General features: G+C 40.0%; 1 protein-coding gene across 1 annotated transcript; it reads right to left on the bottom strand.

Annotated features, from left to right (window-relative positions):
* Positions 1-5,134: 5,134 nt before the first annotated feature.
* LOC115370163 (solute carrier family 13 member 2-like) lies at positions 5,135-16,824 on the bottom strand. The gene is made up of 12 exons (XM_030067054.1): positions 16,676-16,824; positions 14,860-14,988; positions 13,243-13,379; positions 12,397-12,634; positions 11,145-11,293; positions 10,467-10,589; positions 10,169-10,366; positions 9,584-9,678; positions 8,372-8,487; positions 8,125-8,286; positions 5,522-5,659; positions 5,135-5,263 (listed from the first exon to the last, which is right to left on the bottom strand). The coding sequence occupies exons 1-12, from the start codon at positions 16,775-16,777 to the stop codon at positions 5,135-5,137; spliced, it is 1,716 nt and encodes a 571-aa protein (XP_029922914.1). The 5' UTR covers positions 16,778-16,824.
* Positions 16,825-19,832: the final 3,008 nt, after the last annotated feature.

Raw genomic sequence — 19,832 nt, forward strand, 5'->3', positions numbered from 1 at the left:
CGGACACACAGCCACACTAATGTTTTTATGGCCTGAGCGATTTACAGCTGTTAATACTGAAGCAGCAGTGCCATGTTCTCAATGTCCCATCTTTGAATCCTGGACTGGAAGCATCAACCAGGAATACACCTGCCCCATTAACCACAGGGCCTTAGGTAAAACAGATGCTTTTTTACAGTATTAACTAATGCTAGCTGTTGATAGGCAGTTAATCCATGATGGCAGGTTAATAAATAGCCATGCATACACTACCAGTCAAAAGGTTGGACACACCTTCCCATTCAATGTTTTTTCTTTATTTTTACAACTTTCTACATTGTAGATACATACTGAAGATAAATATATGTGGCAAGATATATGGAATTATGTAGCAAAGAAAAAAATGTTAAATAACTCGAAATATGTTTTATATTTTAGATTCCTCAAAGTAGCCACCCTTTGCTTTATTGACAGCGCTGCAAACCCTTGGCCTTCTCTCAATGAGCTTCATGATGTAGTCACCTGAAATGGTTTTCACTTCACAGGTGTGCCTTGTCAGGGTACATTTGTGGAATTTCTTGCCTTCTTAATGGGGTTGAGACCATCAGTTGTGTTGTGCAGAAGTCAGGTCGGCACACAGCTGACAGTCCTATTTGACAACTGTTAGAATACATATTATGGCAAGAACCAATCAGCTAAGTAAAGAGAAACGACAATCCATCATTACTTTAAGAACTGAAGGTCAGTCAGTCCGGAAAATTGCTTTGAATGCTTTGAACTTTGAATGTGTCCCCAAGTGCAGTCGCAAAAACCATGAAGCGCTACAACGAAACTGGCACACGTGAGGACCGACCCAGGAAAGGAAGACCAAGAGTCACCTCTGCTTCTGAGGACAAGTTCATCCGAGTCACCAGCCTCAGAAAACGCAAGTTAACAGCAGCTCAGATTAGAGCCCAGATAAATGCCACACAGAGTTCTAGTGGCAGACACATCTCTACATCAACTGTGCAGAGGAGGCTGCGCCAATCAGGCCTTTATGGTCAAATAGCTGCTAAGAAACCACTACTAAGGAAAAGCGACTAGCAGAAGAGATTTGTTTGGGCCAAGAAACACAAGGAATGGACATCAGACCAGTGGAAATCTGTGCTTTGGTCTGATGAGTCCAAATTTGAGATCTTTGGTTCCACCCGTCGTGTCTTTGTGCGACGCAGAAAAGGTGAACGGTCTCTACATGCATGGTTCCCACTGTGAAGCATGGAGGAGGAGGTGTGATCGTGTGGGAGTGCTTTGCTGGTGACACTGTTGGGGATTTATTCAAAATTGAAGGCACACTGAACCAGCATGGCTACCACAGCATCCTGCAGCGACATGCCATCCCATCCGGTTTGCATTTAGTTGGACCATCATTTATTTTTCAACAGTACAGTGACCCCACACACCTCCAGGCTGTGTAAGGGCTATTTGACCAAGAAGGAGAGTGATGGAGTGCTGCGGCAGATGACCTGGCCTCCACAGTCACTGGACCTGAACCCAATCGAGATGGTTTGGGGTGAGCTGGACTGCAGAGTGAAGGCAAAGGGGCCAACAAGTGCTAAACACCTCTGGGAACTCCTTCAAGACTGTTGGAAAACCATTTCAGGTGACTACCTCATGAAGCTCATCGAGAAAATGCCAAGAGTGTGCAAATCAGTAATCAAAGCAAAGGGTGGCTATTTTGAAGAATCTAAACTATAAAACATGTTTTGAGTTATATCACACTTTTTTGTTTACTACATGATTCCATATGTGTTCATTCATAGTTTTAATGCCTTCAGTGAGAATCTACAATGTAAAAAGTCATGAAAATAAAGAAAAAACATCAAATGAGAAGGTGTGTCCAAACTTTTGACTGTTAGTGTATATGACTTTGTTAATCAGATAGACACTTGATCAGGCTAGCTGTTGATGCAGTAAACATTAATGCATGGCTTAGTTCTTCATGAGTCATATATTTACTCTTGATGATCTGTGCATTAGTTAAGCACTGTTGAATGCAGTATTGTTAAGTGTTAACCGAGTATTTTGCTATAAATCTATACCATTGTACAATAAAGACTTAGAGAATGTGAGACTGAACATATTTTCAAAGGAAAATCAGTCAGAGAAAAAGGTTCTTTATCGTTGGCTCTGTTTTCCGATATTTTGTTCGGACATCCTGTAAGTTTTTTTTTTTGGCAATAACCCCAGACCTTCAGTTCTTCTCTGTAATTCCAACTGGGAGTTCTGGTTTATTTGGTGCTACTTTATATTTTTCCATGCAGGAAGTTCAATTTATTCCAGTTCCGAGTTCAGTGGAAACCTCTGGATTTTCTTTCCATTGACGTCTTATCATTATTTTGGCTGTTATGTGTAAGCCTTACAGTCTACGTGCCTTGCTAATTTCACAAGTGAAGCTACAGATTGCATATAATGAGTTCTGTTTGCTTTGGTTAGTTTCATACCCTTCATATGATCTACTGTTGTACAAAAAAAAGTTGGCAGAGGGAGAGAAAGAGGCAGGAAATGTGTTGAATAATGTCGCAGGAAAAAATCTAATTCCCGATTTCATATAATCAGAAATAGTGATTTATTAGTGTCTTTTGAAAACTCAGTGGATTGCATCCACGGTCCCTGGGGGCACCAAGATTTATCACTGAATAATTTACTTTTTGGCTCAAGGTGAGGTTGCGTAAATGAAGTAATAATTTTGCCCATCCCAGTGAAATTCCATGATCCAAAAACTGCAGCTGTCTTCCCACAAGACAGGACAAGGTGTGTGCAATATTTGCATACATGTCAGGCACACGTCTTTCAAAATTTGGTCAGAAACACTACACCAAACCACAGCAGCACGTTCATCTTTACAAAAGTTTCCATTCAAAGCAACAGGACCATGACCTCTGCTGTGGATTACGTTTTAAGTGTGGACTCTGTTTCACATCTCAGTATGTACAGTTCTTGCATCTGGTCAGTTAGTCAAGAACTAACTATCCTTAGAGTTCAAAGTGTACAGCAACATAATTACACCACTAGAAGTCACAAAACAAAAAGCTGATGACAAAATAATGCTGGATTCCTATATTTTCTCAAATTATTTTCTATCTTGTACTGCAAAGCCATTCAAAAGAAGACCAACATTAATGAAGACAAGTAAGCTGAGTAAAAACAGAGCATTCAGCGTATGAAAGATGTTGACTTACCTGCGATTGAGCACATCCATCAGACCTTCAATCATTTCCATAAGTGTGAGACCCAACCAAAAATTTATTGAAAGAGAGGGATAAATGGAAGATGCTATCCCACAGTGTTTACCGGGAAAGCTGTGGCTAGATTGTACAATAATGTCATCACTGCTTACTCCTTTGACCTCTGGGTCATTTTACAGGTACTGTGGTTACATAATGTCAAAATCCCTCCTGTTCCCCATCACATAGGTACTGCCCCCCTGCCATGGACTTCAATTAAACCACTCAAGTTGGTTTTCTGTCATTTGTTTTCCATTCCTTTTTGAAAGGATTTGCCTTCTGTCCCTTTGGCTCTTATTTAAATCAATTGGGGACCCAGTGCTTCTAATCCTATGGATGGCAATAGGATTTGAGCCCATCATCAAATTTAACAGTCTCAACAGGAAGTGAATAGCAGGAAGAGACATCAAAACTAAACCGAACCCTTGAACCTAATCCTAAGCCTAGATATTGATTTTCATGGAATATGAATTACTCTGTTAGCTTTTATCATTCAGTGCAAAAGATTGATTGAAATCTGGCAAATGCACTATTTTCATGATGCACGTAACTGTATGTCCAGTTATCACTAAATTGTAACCTACAGCCAGGGGCGGATCTAGACAAATATTCATGGGGTGACAAGAGGGTGGCATGGAGACTTTAAGGGGTGGCAGAAATATATATGCTGATAAAAACAAACGATCACATATATCAGTATTTGCTTGGAAAACCCCCAAATGAGGATATTTTAACTCAAAAACATTCTATTATTGTGGTACATGAGTAAAGCATTGAATAGAAAACCATAAGGTGGCATAGAAATATTTATTTATTTATTTATTTATTTATTTATCAACCCCTTAAATAGTGGGAGTGTCATCTTTTGCTGCATTTACTTGCACTCGGACATTTGAGTCTTGTAACAGCGAGTTTCCAAACAGCCACAATTAAAAAATAAATAAATAAATTGTCTGAAATTGGGGTGGCAACTACGGTGGCAAGGCATTTTTCTAGGGTGGCAGCTGCCACCCCCTTAAATAATTGTAGAAGTTACTGCGGGTTGTTGCTTAAGTATTGTACTTGGCTACATTTTAAATCCCATCCACTACAATTTTTACAGGCTCCCTGTAAGCATCACATGCTGAACCATCATACACTACATCATAGATCCTTCCCCAGTAAACAGACAGTGAGCACAGATGAGAAGTTACCTTTCTTTACTTTTACCTTCAAATTTTCTAATTGGTTTCTTTTAGACCTGCATGGAAAAGACTGCATCCAACAAAGTATCTTTGTAACTTTTACTCAGATTACATCTCAGATGAACAACTTGTTACTTTTCGTAAAAAGTTACTCTAATACTAACACCAAAATATAAGCACAAGATACTTCTACTTGAGTAGCAATTTCTAATACTCTTTCCACCACTGTTATTTAAATAAAATATTAACAGCTGTTACACAAATTAGAAAAAAAAAAAAAAAAAAATCATTGACTTTTTTGATGTTGGCAAGAAAACATTACTATTAATTGCTACTAGTTATTATAAACTAAACTGAAACAACAATGAGAACTAACTCTCTTCTGGTAACCCTGAAAGAATTAAGTAAAGTGTCCAAATTTGAAAAATGAGCTCAGACCAATGAAAACATTAACAAAAGGTGTACCAGTGCTTTCAATCAACAACTTCAGCTGGTTGACTTAAACACGTCACAGTGTTAGGCTGGGTGTTGGTTGCAAGCCGAACCTGTTCATACTTATGGACAGGCACCACCAGCAATGGGGATTAAAATAATAACACCAAGATGGCTGTCAGCCCAGTCTGTCAGTAACATGCTGATGTATAGTTCATCTCTCTCTCCTGCCTCATTGCTTCTTTACTCTTCATCATTTCCATTTGCATGTGTTCATCAAGGGGCCTTGGTGGTATTGGCCCAACTGGGAAAGGTATTGAGCTGGAAAAGGGCCACACCCCAAGTGTTTACGGCAATGTTGATAATTATGACTCCCATAATGTTCAGAACGCTCCCAGCCTTGGCCTGGACACAAAAGAACAGTAATTGGTTATGGACCACAAGATTGTATTTGAAGACTGGCACAGTATGTGACCTAGAGTTCAAAAAGTCTGCCATGTGAGTAAGGACAGTCAGGATATGAAGATGCATATACACCACCTGTCTTATACTCGGACATGAGTGCTTATAAAAAACACAGTGTGCAGGAAAAGACGCTATCTAAAAGGTTTCCTACAATGCCTTTTCCTTTCTTACAGATGATGGAAAAGTGAAGGGTCTTACCATTTCCATGAGGGTGATGTTGCCATAGGAGAAAACAATAGCATTGGGCGGAGTGGCCACAGGCAGCATGAAGCCCAGGGAGGCGCAGAAGGTACAAGGCAACATGACGTACAGCGGATGGAGGTTGATGGCGGTGGCCTGGGAGTGAGGGGGTTCACAGTGATGTCAACAGGGGTAAGGCTGACGTTACACATTAAACTCTGTTACGCAACTTTGGTTGTATGCAACTTAGTTTCCTCTGAGTTACACAGTGTATCGGCCATGGAAAATAAGCCCATAAAACATGCTGTAATTCAACTGGGTCTCTCCATGACTCTATCAGAGTCATGGAGTAAGTCAGCGCTTGTCCCGCCCACAGGCGAAGACCACTGGACCAAGACCCGTCATTGTAGTTTAACTGATAAACACTGCAACTTTTATAATGGCTAATTCTTTGTCTTTTCATTCATCGATGCGGTAACATTTGTCGAGAACAGAAGAAATTGCAAAATCTAGCTCACTGTCGGCAACATCACAGCTCTTCATGGCCGCTGCTGTGTTTGTTTACTCTGTTTGTTGACTCTTTGTGCACAGTCATCAGAGAATTTGTTGGCGGGTCAATCAGGCATCTTGCACAGATTCTAATCCAATCCATCTGCATTTCCAGACATCAGGAACTGGCACATAATTCAAGAATGTGGGAGGCGCCCCGGTGGTTGACCTGATACATCGCGTGGCTCATTTTAAGGCTGACGCTTAGTATAATCCAGGCATGGACGCTGCCGATCACGCGGGTGTGGTGGAGCGTTTTTTGTTTTCTTTTGTTTTTAACCTGCTACACCAACCTCGTCTGTGTTGCCAGCCATGTGTTTCACTGCTGGAGGGCCATGTAGATGCACATAGAGGGCAAAACAAATAGCCCAGGCGAACAAAAAATCAAGATCCTCAGTGCGAAGGACTCATTGTAGCCAAAGTAGCCACTGTTCAATTGATTATAATGGACACGTTCTGCTGTAGCAGATGTGTTGCACAGCAACAATTGTAGAAGACAGGTGAAATGTGTGCCACTGTGCCTGATTTTTATTTTACTTTACTTTGCATCAAAATAAACTTGTAGGCCATCCTATTTTGTTTTTGCAAAGAAAACACATCTCTGTCCTTGGTTGTTCGTTTATTTCGAGTTTTGACATTTATCCAGTAAATGAGTGTTCATCATAAGTCTGGAGTACTCCCTTTCTTGGTCACAATTTGAAGGTTTGCCAGGTTTGCATGATTAGAGGAATATCACTCTGTAATGTTAATTAACGTTAATTACATGACTCGGTGTGGGAAGCTCCTATGCTGTAATCAAAAATATAATGTGGTACTGCTGTGTTCCAGGTTGCATATCTTATTAACATCAGTAATCCAACAAAATCAACACTTTCACCACTTTCTGATTGTTCAACAGCTGAGAAAACAATGGACAGTGAAGCTCAGAAGGAACACTGGGCCATATTTCAAGGTAAAACAATTTATTTGGTCACTCATTACCATTAGACAACAGTTAGCATACAACCACTTCCTAGCTAACGTTACTGTTTAATAGTGTTAGATGATTCAACAGGAAAGGTGTAATGAGTTAACTGTGAAACATCAAGAGAGTTTTGTGTGGCATGAAGGCCAGTAAGACGTGTCTTAAAGTGTCCTCCAGCTGCAGGCTTGACTACATGCAGCGTGTCTCTTCTACACCCTGAATGTCATGTCAGAGGAAAATGGCCTCCATGTGAATATGGAAGCCACAAGGTCTAAACTACTGTATATGCTTATGAATTTAATAACCTCAAATAGATGGGAAAGTAAGGACAACGAGCTAATAAGTAGACATTTTACATTATGGATATTGTTTTCATTATTCTCACTGGATGTTGCACATAGTATTTCCTGCATTTGAAATGTTTAGTGTAATGATTTCATTGTAGTAAGTTAATGTAATTTGCAACTCATTGATGCAACCAAATTGTGTGAAAATGTTTCATGTGTAACATCAGCCTCAACCTTAAAGGGCCCAGTTTGACTGATGACGTTATTTTTGACAAATGCAACTAGCTGACATCAAACAAAGGAGCAGCTGTCTCCGTGCTTCTTGTTCTTGTTAAAAAGTTGGAAATAATCAATATATTACTGTGTATGGACAGACGAATGTAATAATGTGGCAACGACACTGATTTTTTGTCTTGGTTTACCAAGTGTAAAAACATATGTGTTATTTAAATGGAAATTCAGTAGAAGCAGACAGTTGAGTGGCCCAGTAAGATTTGCCTTTGTTGGGGTATTTACACAGTGTATGCATGACCATCAAACCTACAGTGGTAGATGCTCAAAAATTTGAGCCGTTTAGGACTGATGCTTGTGCTTGGGAGTGTTAAGTGTTTCAGTTAGAAAATTTTGACATTAATTTTATGTACTTTTCAATCAGGATTACTCACCTTAGCTCTGATGGATGGACTTTGGCTGCATGATTGGCATTGGCTTTTGATGGTTTTGACTGACATTGCAACATTGCCTATAATTTCTGCTTGTCAGGTGTGTGTGTGTGTGTGTGTGTGTGTGTGAGAGAGAGAGAGAGAGAGTTTGAGTCTCACCATAGAGGCCAGTATAGGCAGGAAGAGAGTTGTGGTGGCGATGTTGCTTAAACATTCGGTGAAAATGACCACCAGCAGACTCAGCAGGATGCAGGTGGCAAAGGGAGGGATGTTCTGCAGGGGTGACAGAGCATCGCCCAGCCATTTGGAGAGTCCAGATGCCTTCATGTAGAAAAAAAAACAAATAAGAGCATTAGAAACTGTGAAGAAAAATGTAACATGCTTGCCTGGTAATCAGCTATATTACCTCACTTCCTTTAGCCATTGCAAAGCCTCCCCCCAAAAGCAAAATCATGTTCCAAGGCATCTTTTCATGGACTGTTGGCCAGTTGAGCAGCGCTGGGGGGGCACTGAGGGGTTGTCCTATAAGAAGAGGGAAGCAAAATTGAAGAAAATTATGAAAACTCTTATTATTACTGATATGACATTATGACAATAAAGATGCTCCACAAAGATGAAAGGAAATGTGATAAAAGGATAGGCTGCACCTACAAAAGTTACAGGTAAAATTCCTCATCACTGGATTCATACTTTTACCGTGTTCATATGTGTCCATGTTTTGCTGATAATTGCATATCTAATGACCCTGACTTCTCATTTTTCTCTCCTCCGAGATGAAAAATGGACTTGGACACTCTGAGGCACCTCAAAGTCTGCCTTGAGCCTCTTAAACAAAGTGTGCTTGATCTTTGTGGCACCTTTTTGTGTACACAACATCCTGCTTTAACCGCGTTTGAGGACTACAAATGACCTTTTTCCTTATAAGCACAAGTAGGTCATGCTCCACTTAAGTTACCCAGAGGGAATAAGAGCATGTATTCATTCAGAAGTAATTTGTCTCAGAAACAGATCAGCATGTAGTGTTGCACAGGCTTGACCTTGGGGCTATCAAGCTACAGAAAACAGTGTTTATTACAGAGCACTGAGTCAGCTAGATGGATTGTGACTCATGGCAGTAAAATATATTTTCTCATCTCCATCTGTTATAGTGTACAGATGGAGGAGGCAGACACGACTATATAGTAAAACCTGTACTCATATCTTACTGCCACTGAATTAACACAAACAGAAAACATTATACCACAGCAAATTAACTTAAATAGTTCTGGTTGTATACAAATGTGCACAGACATGTCCTGAAAGGGGGTCAACTTGCTGCCCTTTTTCTTGAACATACACAAGTTCCCTCTTATCCTACTATTAATGTGAAGACTTATGTATCTTTCAGTATGATTTTCTCATCGTCACTTAATGAAGTGTAGGATACATAAAAAAAAAAAAAAAAAACATGTCCTCACATGTCCTCACGCAAACCCTCAAAACCACATTTGTTTTGATTTTCTCTCAGTCATAAAGTCTAATATGGTCTTGGTTCTTCACATATCTTGACAATAATGTGTACCCGTTGGTGCAGTGCACACAAAAAACATTAATCATCAAGTGCATAGTAATGGCCTACCATCCTCAGATGTCCCTCTACACCTGGGTATTCTGGATGGGATGCAGAAGAGGAGCACTGATAACAATATGGCCACTGTGCCATCAGTGACATACCTGTAAATGCACAATAAATACTCATTAACATTCTCAAAAGGCAGTATAATGACTAGAGGCTATCAGTGGTGTAGCTGAAGGTATACTATGGACTATATCTACATCTGTCACCAGCAATTGAGCCTAGCAGTGTTTGAAATATACAGCGTACAGGAGAGTATACCCACTTCCTCCTCAGTAATCTGCCCATAGTACTACTAGTAGTACTACACTGACCTGTACATATCACCCCATTAACACTGTGCAGCTCTGAGAGTATTGAAAGTCTTGCATAAAGTACTACTGTCAAGAAAAACATTCAGAATCAACCCGAGGCAGAGTTTACAAAGGTGTGCCAAGTCAGGATGAAGGTGTGTCATCATCAGTGTTACAGTGGGGAAGTGGGTATCATGACTTCATCTTTAACACACTATGAAACGCCTTCTTGTTTTACGCACAAAATTATATAACAACTGATTCATTCAGGAGTCATGGAGGTCATCACACTCACGGTTTGTCTTTATTCAAAGCAGTTGCCCAACCAGGAATGAAGCTAGGCTCCCTGGTGAACCAGAGGACAACCAGCACGGTGAAGACAGCCAGCACACAGCCCTCAGCGAAGCTCATGCTGCCCAACCTTTTGTACTCATCTTTCATTATCTGGTATGCTTCCCTGTCCCCATCATTCTTTACAAAAGACTTCTTCAAGCTGGAATAACACATTGAGAGAGTCTTTTTTTCATTTCATGCTAAATGTGGTATTATTAAAATATAATGAAGGCAGCATGCATCAAATACACAAAACTTACCTGAAGCCCAAAAAAAGGTAATGCAGCCACAACCAGCAAAAGCCAAGCAGTAAGATCGTGTAGGGAAAAGCGAAGGCAAACCAACTAGTAAAGTTAATTATGTCTCCGTTTTCTGGAAAGAGTCTGTTGGTAGAATAGCAGACATAAGAACAGTGTTATGGTAGCCTTACCAATATGGTGATCATTGCCATGTCATAATGATTAATCACATCTGATAGTATTTTTTTTTTTTTTTTTTAAAAACTGCTTTCTAAAGATATCAATGTCTTGGTTTGATTGAAAGCCTGAAACCACTGCTCCAAAGTATCTTGTCCAGAGTTGATAGAAAGTAAGATGGCTGAAAATTACAAGATGGGATGCTTAAGATTGGTAATGCAGGTGAATGATACAGCACAAAAACAGGTTCCTTGTTAATATGCCTTTATAGTGCAGGATGAAAAAGAATTGGAGCCATAGCCACTGCAGTCAAGATGAATCAACCTCAGTGTGTATAGGGAACAAACTCATACTCTATATATTGTGGCATTTGGAATAAATTGAGGACAATATAGTTTTTAACAAAAATGGCCACATGAAAGAAGAAAACCAGTCTTCCAGGAGTAAAAATGATTGAGGAGCTGAGAAAGTAGTTTGTGTGCGGGTATGTGATTATGTTTGTGAGTGCTTGTAGGCACATACTCATCAATCTGGCCCTTCAGAATGACATTGGGTGCGGTTCCTGTGAGGGTGGCGGTACCTCCAATGCTGGCAGCATAACACACACTTAGGCTCAAGCCTTTTGACAGGTTGGCATACTTCTGCTCCCTCTTGATTCTGCTCGTCTCCGCCTCTGAATTGACGTCATAAACCCCTGGAGGGAAAGTACTGAGGGTCAGCCAGGTACAGGTCTTCACTGGATCGCTGGAGCTTTGATGCCAACAAGACATATTCTTTTATTCAAATGTCTTGTGTGACATCAGTGTGGAGGTACACCTCAGCGCTTCACTAACTTCTGGTCATAACAGTTGAATTTTACAGTTTGAACTTATACTCTTTTTGAAAGCCATATGACTTCTCGCAAAGACCTAGAAAAAGTTTTTGTGAGCCATAGTTTCCTGACCACAGGTAGAATGTGTCTAATAAACAGAAACAGGTACAGAGAGAACAAGAAACAGCTAAAATAGAGAGGCTTTGAGAGGTTTATAATACATTTTCTATACTATATTGTATTATCTTTGAGTACTGTGGTAATTTAATTTGTAATTTGAAAAGTGTTTGAGATTCACTCCCGAGTTTTGCTTTGCACTTATGGTAGCCCAATCTCTGCTAGGGAGACATGCCTAGCAGAGATCTGCACTCTACTTAGAGGCACTCTGCTTGTTTGCAAACAGTCTTATACACTTATAACTGTATTTATGGCTTCTCTATGAATGCAGCAATGATAATCTATGAAACATTTATTGATATCTCACGAATAATTTGTTAAGGAACATTAGTATAAAGAGTTACCAGCCTGAATGACTCTGTGTCTTTTTCAAGTAATCCAGGGGTGTACTCTGTCTTTACCTTGTTTTATATTTATGATCATTCAAAAAGATAAACCTGTGTGAACATATAGGAACTGTGCTTTACAAAAGTACACCATGATACTACATGAGTAGTACATAATATACTGAATTAAATTCCATACCTGAGACCTTCTTTTGTGAAAAGATGAGTCTTCTTATATCATTTCTGATTTTAGCATATAAAATGTTTATATTAAGACACCAGACTGTTAATCCAAAGACAGTTATGAAACATAAACTTGAACTGATGCCACTATCTTTGGATTTGATTTCAGTCTGGCCCCGTGTGTCTTTGCTGTCATCAACTTGATCTGCATCAAATCAAATCATCTGATAAACAGCCAAAACATGTCAGTCAGTTACTAATCTGACAGGAGCCACACACACATACACACACCCATGCTGCTGCTGCTGTCTCTCATGTTCTTGTCGGTGTCAGTCGGCTCGAAGGCCTGGTTCAGCTGGCCGATCAGGTCCGAATCCCCGTCCTCTGCCTTGGCCTCTGTGTCGGACAGCTGCTTGACCAAGGCATGAACAATGGGCACCATCATGGCTGTGCACGCTGTGTTACTGATCCACATGGACAGGAAGCCTGTGATGGCCATGAATCCCAGCATCAGGCTGGGGAGGAAGAAAAGCAAATGATGAATATAGCTGCAAGTGGCGATTCTGGGGTTCAAGCCAGCAAAGACCATTAAAAGTTGAAAGCCACAACAGCTTCATTAAAAAAAATACTTTCAGGGTCTGTTTTGGGTACTTATGTGGACATATGGTGCCAGTTTTGTAATGACTGGACAAATAACTTCTGATTTATAGTCTGATTTGTGTTCTGCCACACCTATTTTTTCCATTTATAGCGCCCCCTCGTGGTCTCTTTGAATGAAACTCTCAGGGTATGTTTCAGGTACTTATGTGGACTAGTGTTGCGAGTTTTGTAAGGATTGGAAAAACTTTGTGATTTATAGCCTGATTTGTGTCATACCGTGTTGTGCGTTTTTGCATTTATAGCGCCCCCCAGTAGTCGATTTAAATGAAACTTTCCAAGCATATATCAGGTACTGATGTGGACATATCCTGCAAGTTTTGTGGTCAAAGGACAAGCAATTGCTGATTTATAGTTTCAGCTCCTAATGAACCCTTAGTGATGAGACTGGATTTATAGATTAGCCTAGACAATATGAGCACTAAACTATCGTGGGGCAAAATATACAGAGAGCAAAGCGTCTCACAGAGATGGCTTCACGCCTACAAGCAGCATAACGCCAAGGGCAATCCTCTTGTGCAAGCTCCAGTGCTCCACTGCGATCGCCATCAGCAGCCCACCGATGAAGAGCATGTTGGAGTCTGGCAGGTACTGAGCACACACCTGGATCGAGAAAAAAACCCAAACACATATTCTCATCTTGGAACAGATACCATTGCATCGATTTCTTGATGCTTGGAAAAGGAATAGGGGCCCTGTGAAACAGTAAATACATTTTAAGAAATTGGCTTCTTTTGGAGAGGAAATAATATGAAAACAAGGGCCCAATATTCCCTCAAAGTAATGTTGTGATATTCTTTAACAAATTAGAGAACAGCTCAAGTAGTCTCTCTTTAGGCTTTAATAATATTGCAATACAGAAAGAGCAGCAGTACACCAACAATGTCAAAGTCGCTTGGTGCAGGTTGATCTAGCGAAACAAAGAAAATCTTCCCAACTTATACCTTCTGGTTTCACGGTCTGAATGGTTGAGGTTTTGCTGAACAGAAACTAAAATCCCCATCAGGTCATAAGAGACAAGGTGACAAATGTAATTGGTTAAAAACCTTTCAACAATATCTCACACGCACAGCTTTTCAATACACAATCCTGCGGCTCTCAGTCATGTTCCACAGGCTTGACTCATGACTCATAACTTGTGACGCACGACCGCCACAGCTGAAGATCAAACAGAATGTAACAAGGACAGTTTGGGTTCTTTGGTCTATGAACAAACATAAACGTAGAATAAGCACAGAATGGAATATTGAACAAGTGTGAATATGGAATAAAAATGGTTAAATGATTGTAATGATAAACAAAGAGATGATTGTCAAACATGAATACGTAATATATTTCACATTCCCCAGCCTCTCTGCTAGGATGCCATGTCTTTTGGTTATTTTTGGGGGCTGGTGTGAGATAAGCAAGACAAGGAGACTTTCCCAAGCTTACCAACATGTACTGAGTCCACCATTTTTTCCATTTTTTCATACACAGTATTTTTTTTTAATTTATCATTTAAAGTATTATTTACTGAGCATGTACTATCAAATTCTGCTGTGTCATGAATATACCACAGGGTTTGACATAATGGACATGATTCATCTTTTTTATCTGTTCATGTTGAGGGAACATACAGTAGCATTGTGTATGTTGCTAATGTTTAATGTTACATATGTGGCTAATGTTGTTCATGCCAATGGTAATTCCAATTTGGCAATGTTAATTTATTCATTTAAATTTGGAAACAACTTGACCAAAAACACCTTTTAGACTATTTACTGCACTGCATTTTTAGAATATAACAGAAGTATGCAAATTATTAATGTGTTTATGTTGAGGGAACACAGGATTGAGGGATCATGGGACTGTTTCAGTTTGAAAAAAAAAAATCCAGCAAGGGAACATTAGATCAAGTAACCTGGAAACTTTAAAACATGCAGCTGTAGGAACATAGGGTGGACTGAACCCCCTCAACAGGACATTCACACTTTTTCCTAGAAAAACATAAACCATCTAATTCCAGGTGATGATGAGTATTTTGTGCCATTCAGAAACAGTTTAAAAGCTCAGTGCAGGGAAGAGATGAAGGTGTCGATACCTCAGTTGATTCCATGATGCCCATCATGGGGAAGAAAATGATGGGGAGCAGGGCGGTCACAGCCAGAGGGATACACTCTGTACACCAGTATACAGCCATCAGGAGGATCACATAGGCACACTCTGCCTCCTGTGAAGCACAAGCCAGGACAGTGTATAACGCAGGTTGTTATGTATAGGCTACGTTCAGATAAGGTCAGATGCGTGCTGTAGCAGTAATTGCCAGGATAACACACTGAACAGGTTAAGGAAATTTGGCCCAGACACGTCACAGCACACTGCGCTGAAAGAGAACAGCTGGACAAGAACAATCAGAGAATACTTTGAATAAATGGAACTGGCCGAGCGACTGAACCTATCCTGCTTTTTCATTAAGCATGATCAGAGATTACGTGGTGCACGAGGTCACAGGCAGAGGTCTTTTCTGGCCACTGTGCAGCAGAGAGACGGACAGTGTACTGTAAAGTGCTGAAACTGCTACTAGACTGGTGTCGTTCGATCCTTTTTGATTATCAATGGTTTCTTTCATTCTGCATCTGCTTTCTTCAAGCATACTCATAATTGGACACATAATGAAAAACCTATTTTACTTTTGATTCAAAATACCATGTTAGGGACTGGATTAACTGCAGTTCATAATGTATCACAATCTCCTGCCAGCTAGAAATAAGATTGATTTGTAAGTATATGATTTGTGTTGTCACGGACAGAAAACCACAGGAGCTTTAGCCGTCTTCTAGACTATTGCAGCGGCCGAAGTTTTTCCTCCAGCCCGTACAACACATCCACAGTGCTGCAGTCTGTACTGTCTTTAACCTGTCAAAATTCCCCAAGGTAGACACGCCAGCTGACTGTGGCATGAATCCAAAGCTCAATTAGTGGTGTTTAAAGGTGTTAAAAATACATGCACTCACTGTACCTGCAGGCCATGTGCCTCTAGGATATAACTCACCTGCGATCATCACCACAGCATCATTCACGCTCTCATGTGACAGTCTAGTTATTAAACTCTTTGACCGCAGCTCTCTCTGCTTGACCTTCACACAGTTACTTCCTATTTTCCATGGTTCTCTGTAAACTTGTCTCCTCAAGAAATACCCACTATCAAGTAGCATTATCACGTGCCCGCTGAAAAGACAGCTAATCAGTGTGGATCAGTTTGCATCACTGAACATAAGGATGTCTACCTGATATTCAGGTAGCCAATCAGAATATATGTTATGCTTGGCAGTGGGTGGCCTAAACATTTTTTTAAATTATTTGGGTAGACCACCATTTTTATTTATTTGTTCTGTTTAGTTCTCTTGGACAGTGCGTATCAATAAACATTTATATAAATATGCCAGAATTGGCCTGGTAGCAAGTTTTCATCTGTAGTCCCTGGCCAGGTTTGAAGTTGTCAGCCTAAAGTTAACCTAAAATAAAAAAAAAAAGATGAAACATTACAGTGAATGCAAAACACAGACAGATCTAAGCAAGGCACAGACATGGTAAGCCAAAAGCTAATGGCAAAAGCAAAGCAAACTACAGTTCAGCAAAGCCAAAGCAAACATTAGCAGCAATAAATTACAGAAGAGCTTTAATGGATGCCATTTTGGATTATAAGAGAGATTCAGGGCCTGGTGCAAATACAGTATCTCATATTTATGGCCTAATCATTCAAATAAACAACATTCTTGATGTCATAGTACTATGTTATTTCATGGAGAAATACAATAAGTATAAGAGGTATGTTCCAACAATTATGTGTATTTGTCATTATGTAATTGTGGTTCTCATTTTAGGATCAAATCATGATCAGTTTTCAATTTCCTTACCGAGCCTGGGATGGTCAGTGGCAGAGGCAGGAGCATGAGGGGTGTCACTACTATCACCACATAATTCCTGTTCCTCCACAAACACGCAAGGCAGCCAGCCATGATCCACTTGTGCTATGGACATCCAAATTATTGGAGAGGGAGACAGAGAGAGATTAAAAAAAAATAAACTGAGACAGGGAGAACAGTTTAACAAGATTACAGACAATTACAGACATAGACACACCACTTTAGAGAGAACGTGTATTTACTATTAACTTCAGTGGCCTACATGCAGAGGGTGTATGATCAATCCAGTAAAGGGCTGGAGAGTGGTGGATAAGGTGAGAGATCCGAGAGTTTTGATTTTCCATGAAAAATTAATCTTGTATCTCTCTGTAGTCTGTATGATCTAAACGTGAGAGGTGTTTGCTATGAATTAAGTGTGAAAATACAGAGTCTCGTGAAGGTAAACCATAAAGGGTTTCTTGTATTGGGTTTGTACCAACAGTTTATTGCATGAAAATCCAAATGTATAGTAGGCCAAGACTGAAAAAAAAAAAAAAAAAAATTTATAAGTATGTTGGCCTTATTCTAATCTATTGAAATTTCTTACATGAAAGGGAGTTTTCAGAATACTGCATTTGGGTATAATTACTCAACTATAATGGGAAAATAAGTTGTCAACATGTCATGTGTCTATTTGGTTAACCCAGTTTATGCAGTCCCAGACCTTGGCCTTACTCTGTTCCCAACCCTAAGATGGAATTTAAAGACACTGAAAAACTTCCTTATCTGTTTTAGAGGTATTGCAAATTGGATAAGAGCTTCAAATCCGAATCCTGCTTACTTTGTCCCTTTCTTATCTAGAAGGATGATATTTCTCGTTTTTCCTCCATGTTTATATTATTACCTTGAGTCTGTGGTTTTCGGTGCTTCATTCTTCAGTGCTCCTCTGTGCTACAGGTTGTTTTGTGTGTTTTGGGTACAAGAAGATTTGCTCCCTGAGTGATGACAGGAAAGCAGCTGCCTTCTCCAAAGCTGCCAACTGTGGCCCTGCTGCACTCTTCAATTAGTTAGCCACAAGCAAGGAGCACGCCCTGCCTCACTCATTTGCTCTGCAATTAACCCTTATTTCATTTGAGAATATATTGTCATTTGCTATGTAAGCGAATGTGTTTAGTTGAATGGACGGATGATAAACTGACCCATGTCTACAAAAGTGTGGCCTGGAGGGAACAAGTGCTCAGTCTCTGGAGATGAGTGAGTCACATTGAGCATATGACCTCTGGTTGGCTAAATGAACAGTCGGGGAGGGGCACTGTCAGCAGCCTTGGAGGAAGCTACCTTCCAGTCTTCGCTCAGGGCAGTAAGGGTTATGACTTCCTGGAAATCCACATATGTTGAGCTGCAGACGGCTCTCCTTGCACAGCATGATAAAGCGCTCCACCAATCTTATCTGATTGGATCTGATCTCATTGTGCTCTAATCTGTTTGCCTGCCCAAGGTGACAGGTGAAAATTACTCGGGCCAGCTGGCAAATTTTCAGAAATGTTATTAATATTCAGTGTCCCTATCAAATAAACTAATAAACTAGACTAAAAAACAAACAAACAAATCAAAACAAATACAGTCAAGGTGACTTGCACCAATAATAGAACTGGTCTTAGCTTATCTTATCTCATATCATCTCTTCTCTGGGTTTCCTCTCCTCACTATAACAAGCTCTTTCGGTCTCTAGTTTATGGGCTCTCTCTGTGAAAGGTGCCCTTGTGGTTTCCACTGCTGAATCAACACCCTTGCCTTCACTTTACTTTCATTTATACTCTAATGTCTGCAATGGAGATTCAAACACAGGACCCTCTGGTTGTGCCCTTGGCCATTATGTAACAGTTGGGTCTGTATTACTCTGCCAACCACATAGAAATTAGAAGTTACAAATTTAGACCAACATTAACCAGCATTGCAGTCTAATAATAAAGTCAGAGCAGGCCAGTGTGTGCAGTATGAGAATGGGACAAGGTGAAACGTAAACTGTCATTCTGCCAGCAGAGGGCACTAACCAGCTTACACATGTCATATCGAGCATGTAAAGAATAACTGTGTCAAGTCTGGCATGGCAGGTCATCGGGTTAAACTTCAAATATCCACATCAGTTACAAGGTTGGTGATTAAACTCTGAAGAAGGAAAAAAATCACCTTCTTCAGGTCAACATTGTAGTGACATTTGATCAAATATAAGGCAAAATGTGCAGACTGTACAAATTACAGCAAAATAGTGAATATCACTGTAAACTGGTGCTGCCTGGTAGACTGTGCACCATGTATCAAGGCTAAGCCCTTACAGCAGCAGCCCAGCTACGTTGCAGTGGGTATTTCCTGACCAAGCTGCATGTCATTCCCTCTCTCCCCTGCCTTTCTTGTCTCTCTCTACTGTCACTATCACATAAAGCAGAAATGCCAAAAAAAAAAAAAAAAAAAAGTCTTTAGAAAAAAAAGAGCCTCACTGAGAATCGGCATTTGATGTATCTGATCATGATTTAAAATGTCATCTTGAAGGTATAAAGAATCTCTCAGTGTCTCTCCATCTCAGTCAATAAGACCATGCATGAGAAAATGTCTTGTGAATTTTACTTTCAGTCGATGGTTGTTGAGTTACAGCTGTTTTTCTGAAAACTAGCATTGCATGTAAACTTTGGAAGCCATTTGTGGGTCAATGGTACAGAAAATCATCAGGAAAAATAATGGCCACAATCAGGAGGGTTACGCCAGTAAGTAAACCAACTTTGGTGTCAGCTTGGCATCTGTGAAGATCTAAGAAGAAGCAAAAAAAATCTATTTTGCACAAAACACAAAATAGTGGGTGCACAATGAATGTCTATAACATGTAGAGATACCCCTGGACCCAGGAAAATTCAGGAAAAAAATAATTTTGTTCCTACCGTTTACAGCTCAGAAATTATGGGCCAAAATGTAAAAATATTGTTATAGCTTTACCATCTGGGCAATTCTCTCTTTTTTTTTTTTTTTTTGCCTGCATAATGATTGACCAAACTTTGCTAGCTGCAAAATTTGGTCTCTCTAGCTCTTGTAGTTTTAGAGATCCAGATACTTATAGAGAAGATTGGAAAGAAAGAATCAATCATCCCAGCCATTTGATCTGACAGTCCAATCTATG

The sequence above is a fragment of the Myripristis murdjan genome, chromosome 13, assembly GCF_902150065.1.
Source record: "Myripristis murdjan chromosome 13, fMyrMur1.1, whole genome shotgun sequence".
Lineage (NCBI taxonomy): Eukaryota > Metazoa > Chordata > Actinopteri > Holocentriformes > Holocentridae > Myripristis > Myripristis murdjan.

What these genes read in the sequence shown, in the direction of transcription:
- LOC115370163 (XM_030067054.1), bottom strand. Translation starts at nt 16,777, where the DNA reads ATGGCTGGCTGCCTTGCGTGTTTGTGGAGGAACAGGAATTATGTGGTG. An exon ending in GCATCATGGAATCAACTGAG is followed by an intron (nt 13,380 to 14,859) that starts GTATCGACACCT and finishes TTCTCGATCCAG; the next exon opens with GTGTGTGCTCAGTACCTGCC. An exon ending in CAATGGCTAAAGGAAGTGAG is followed by an intron (nt 8,287 to 8,371) that starts GTAATATAGCTG and finishes TTCTACATGAAG; the next exon opens with GCATCTGGACTCTCCAAATG.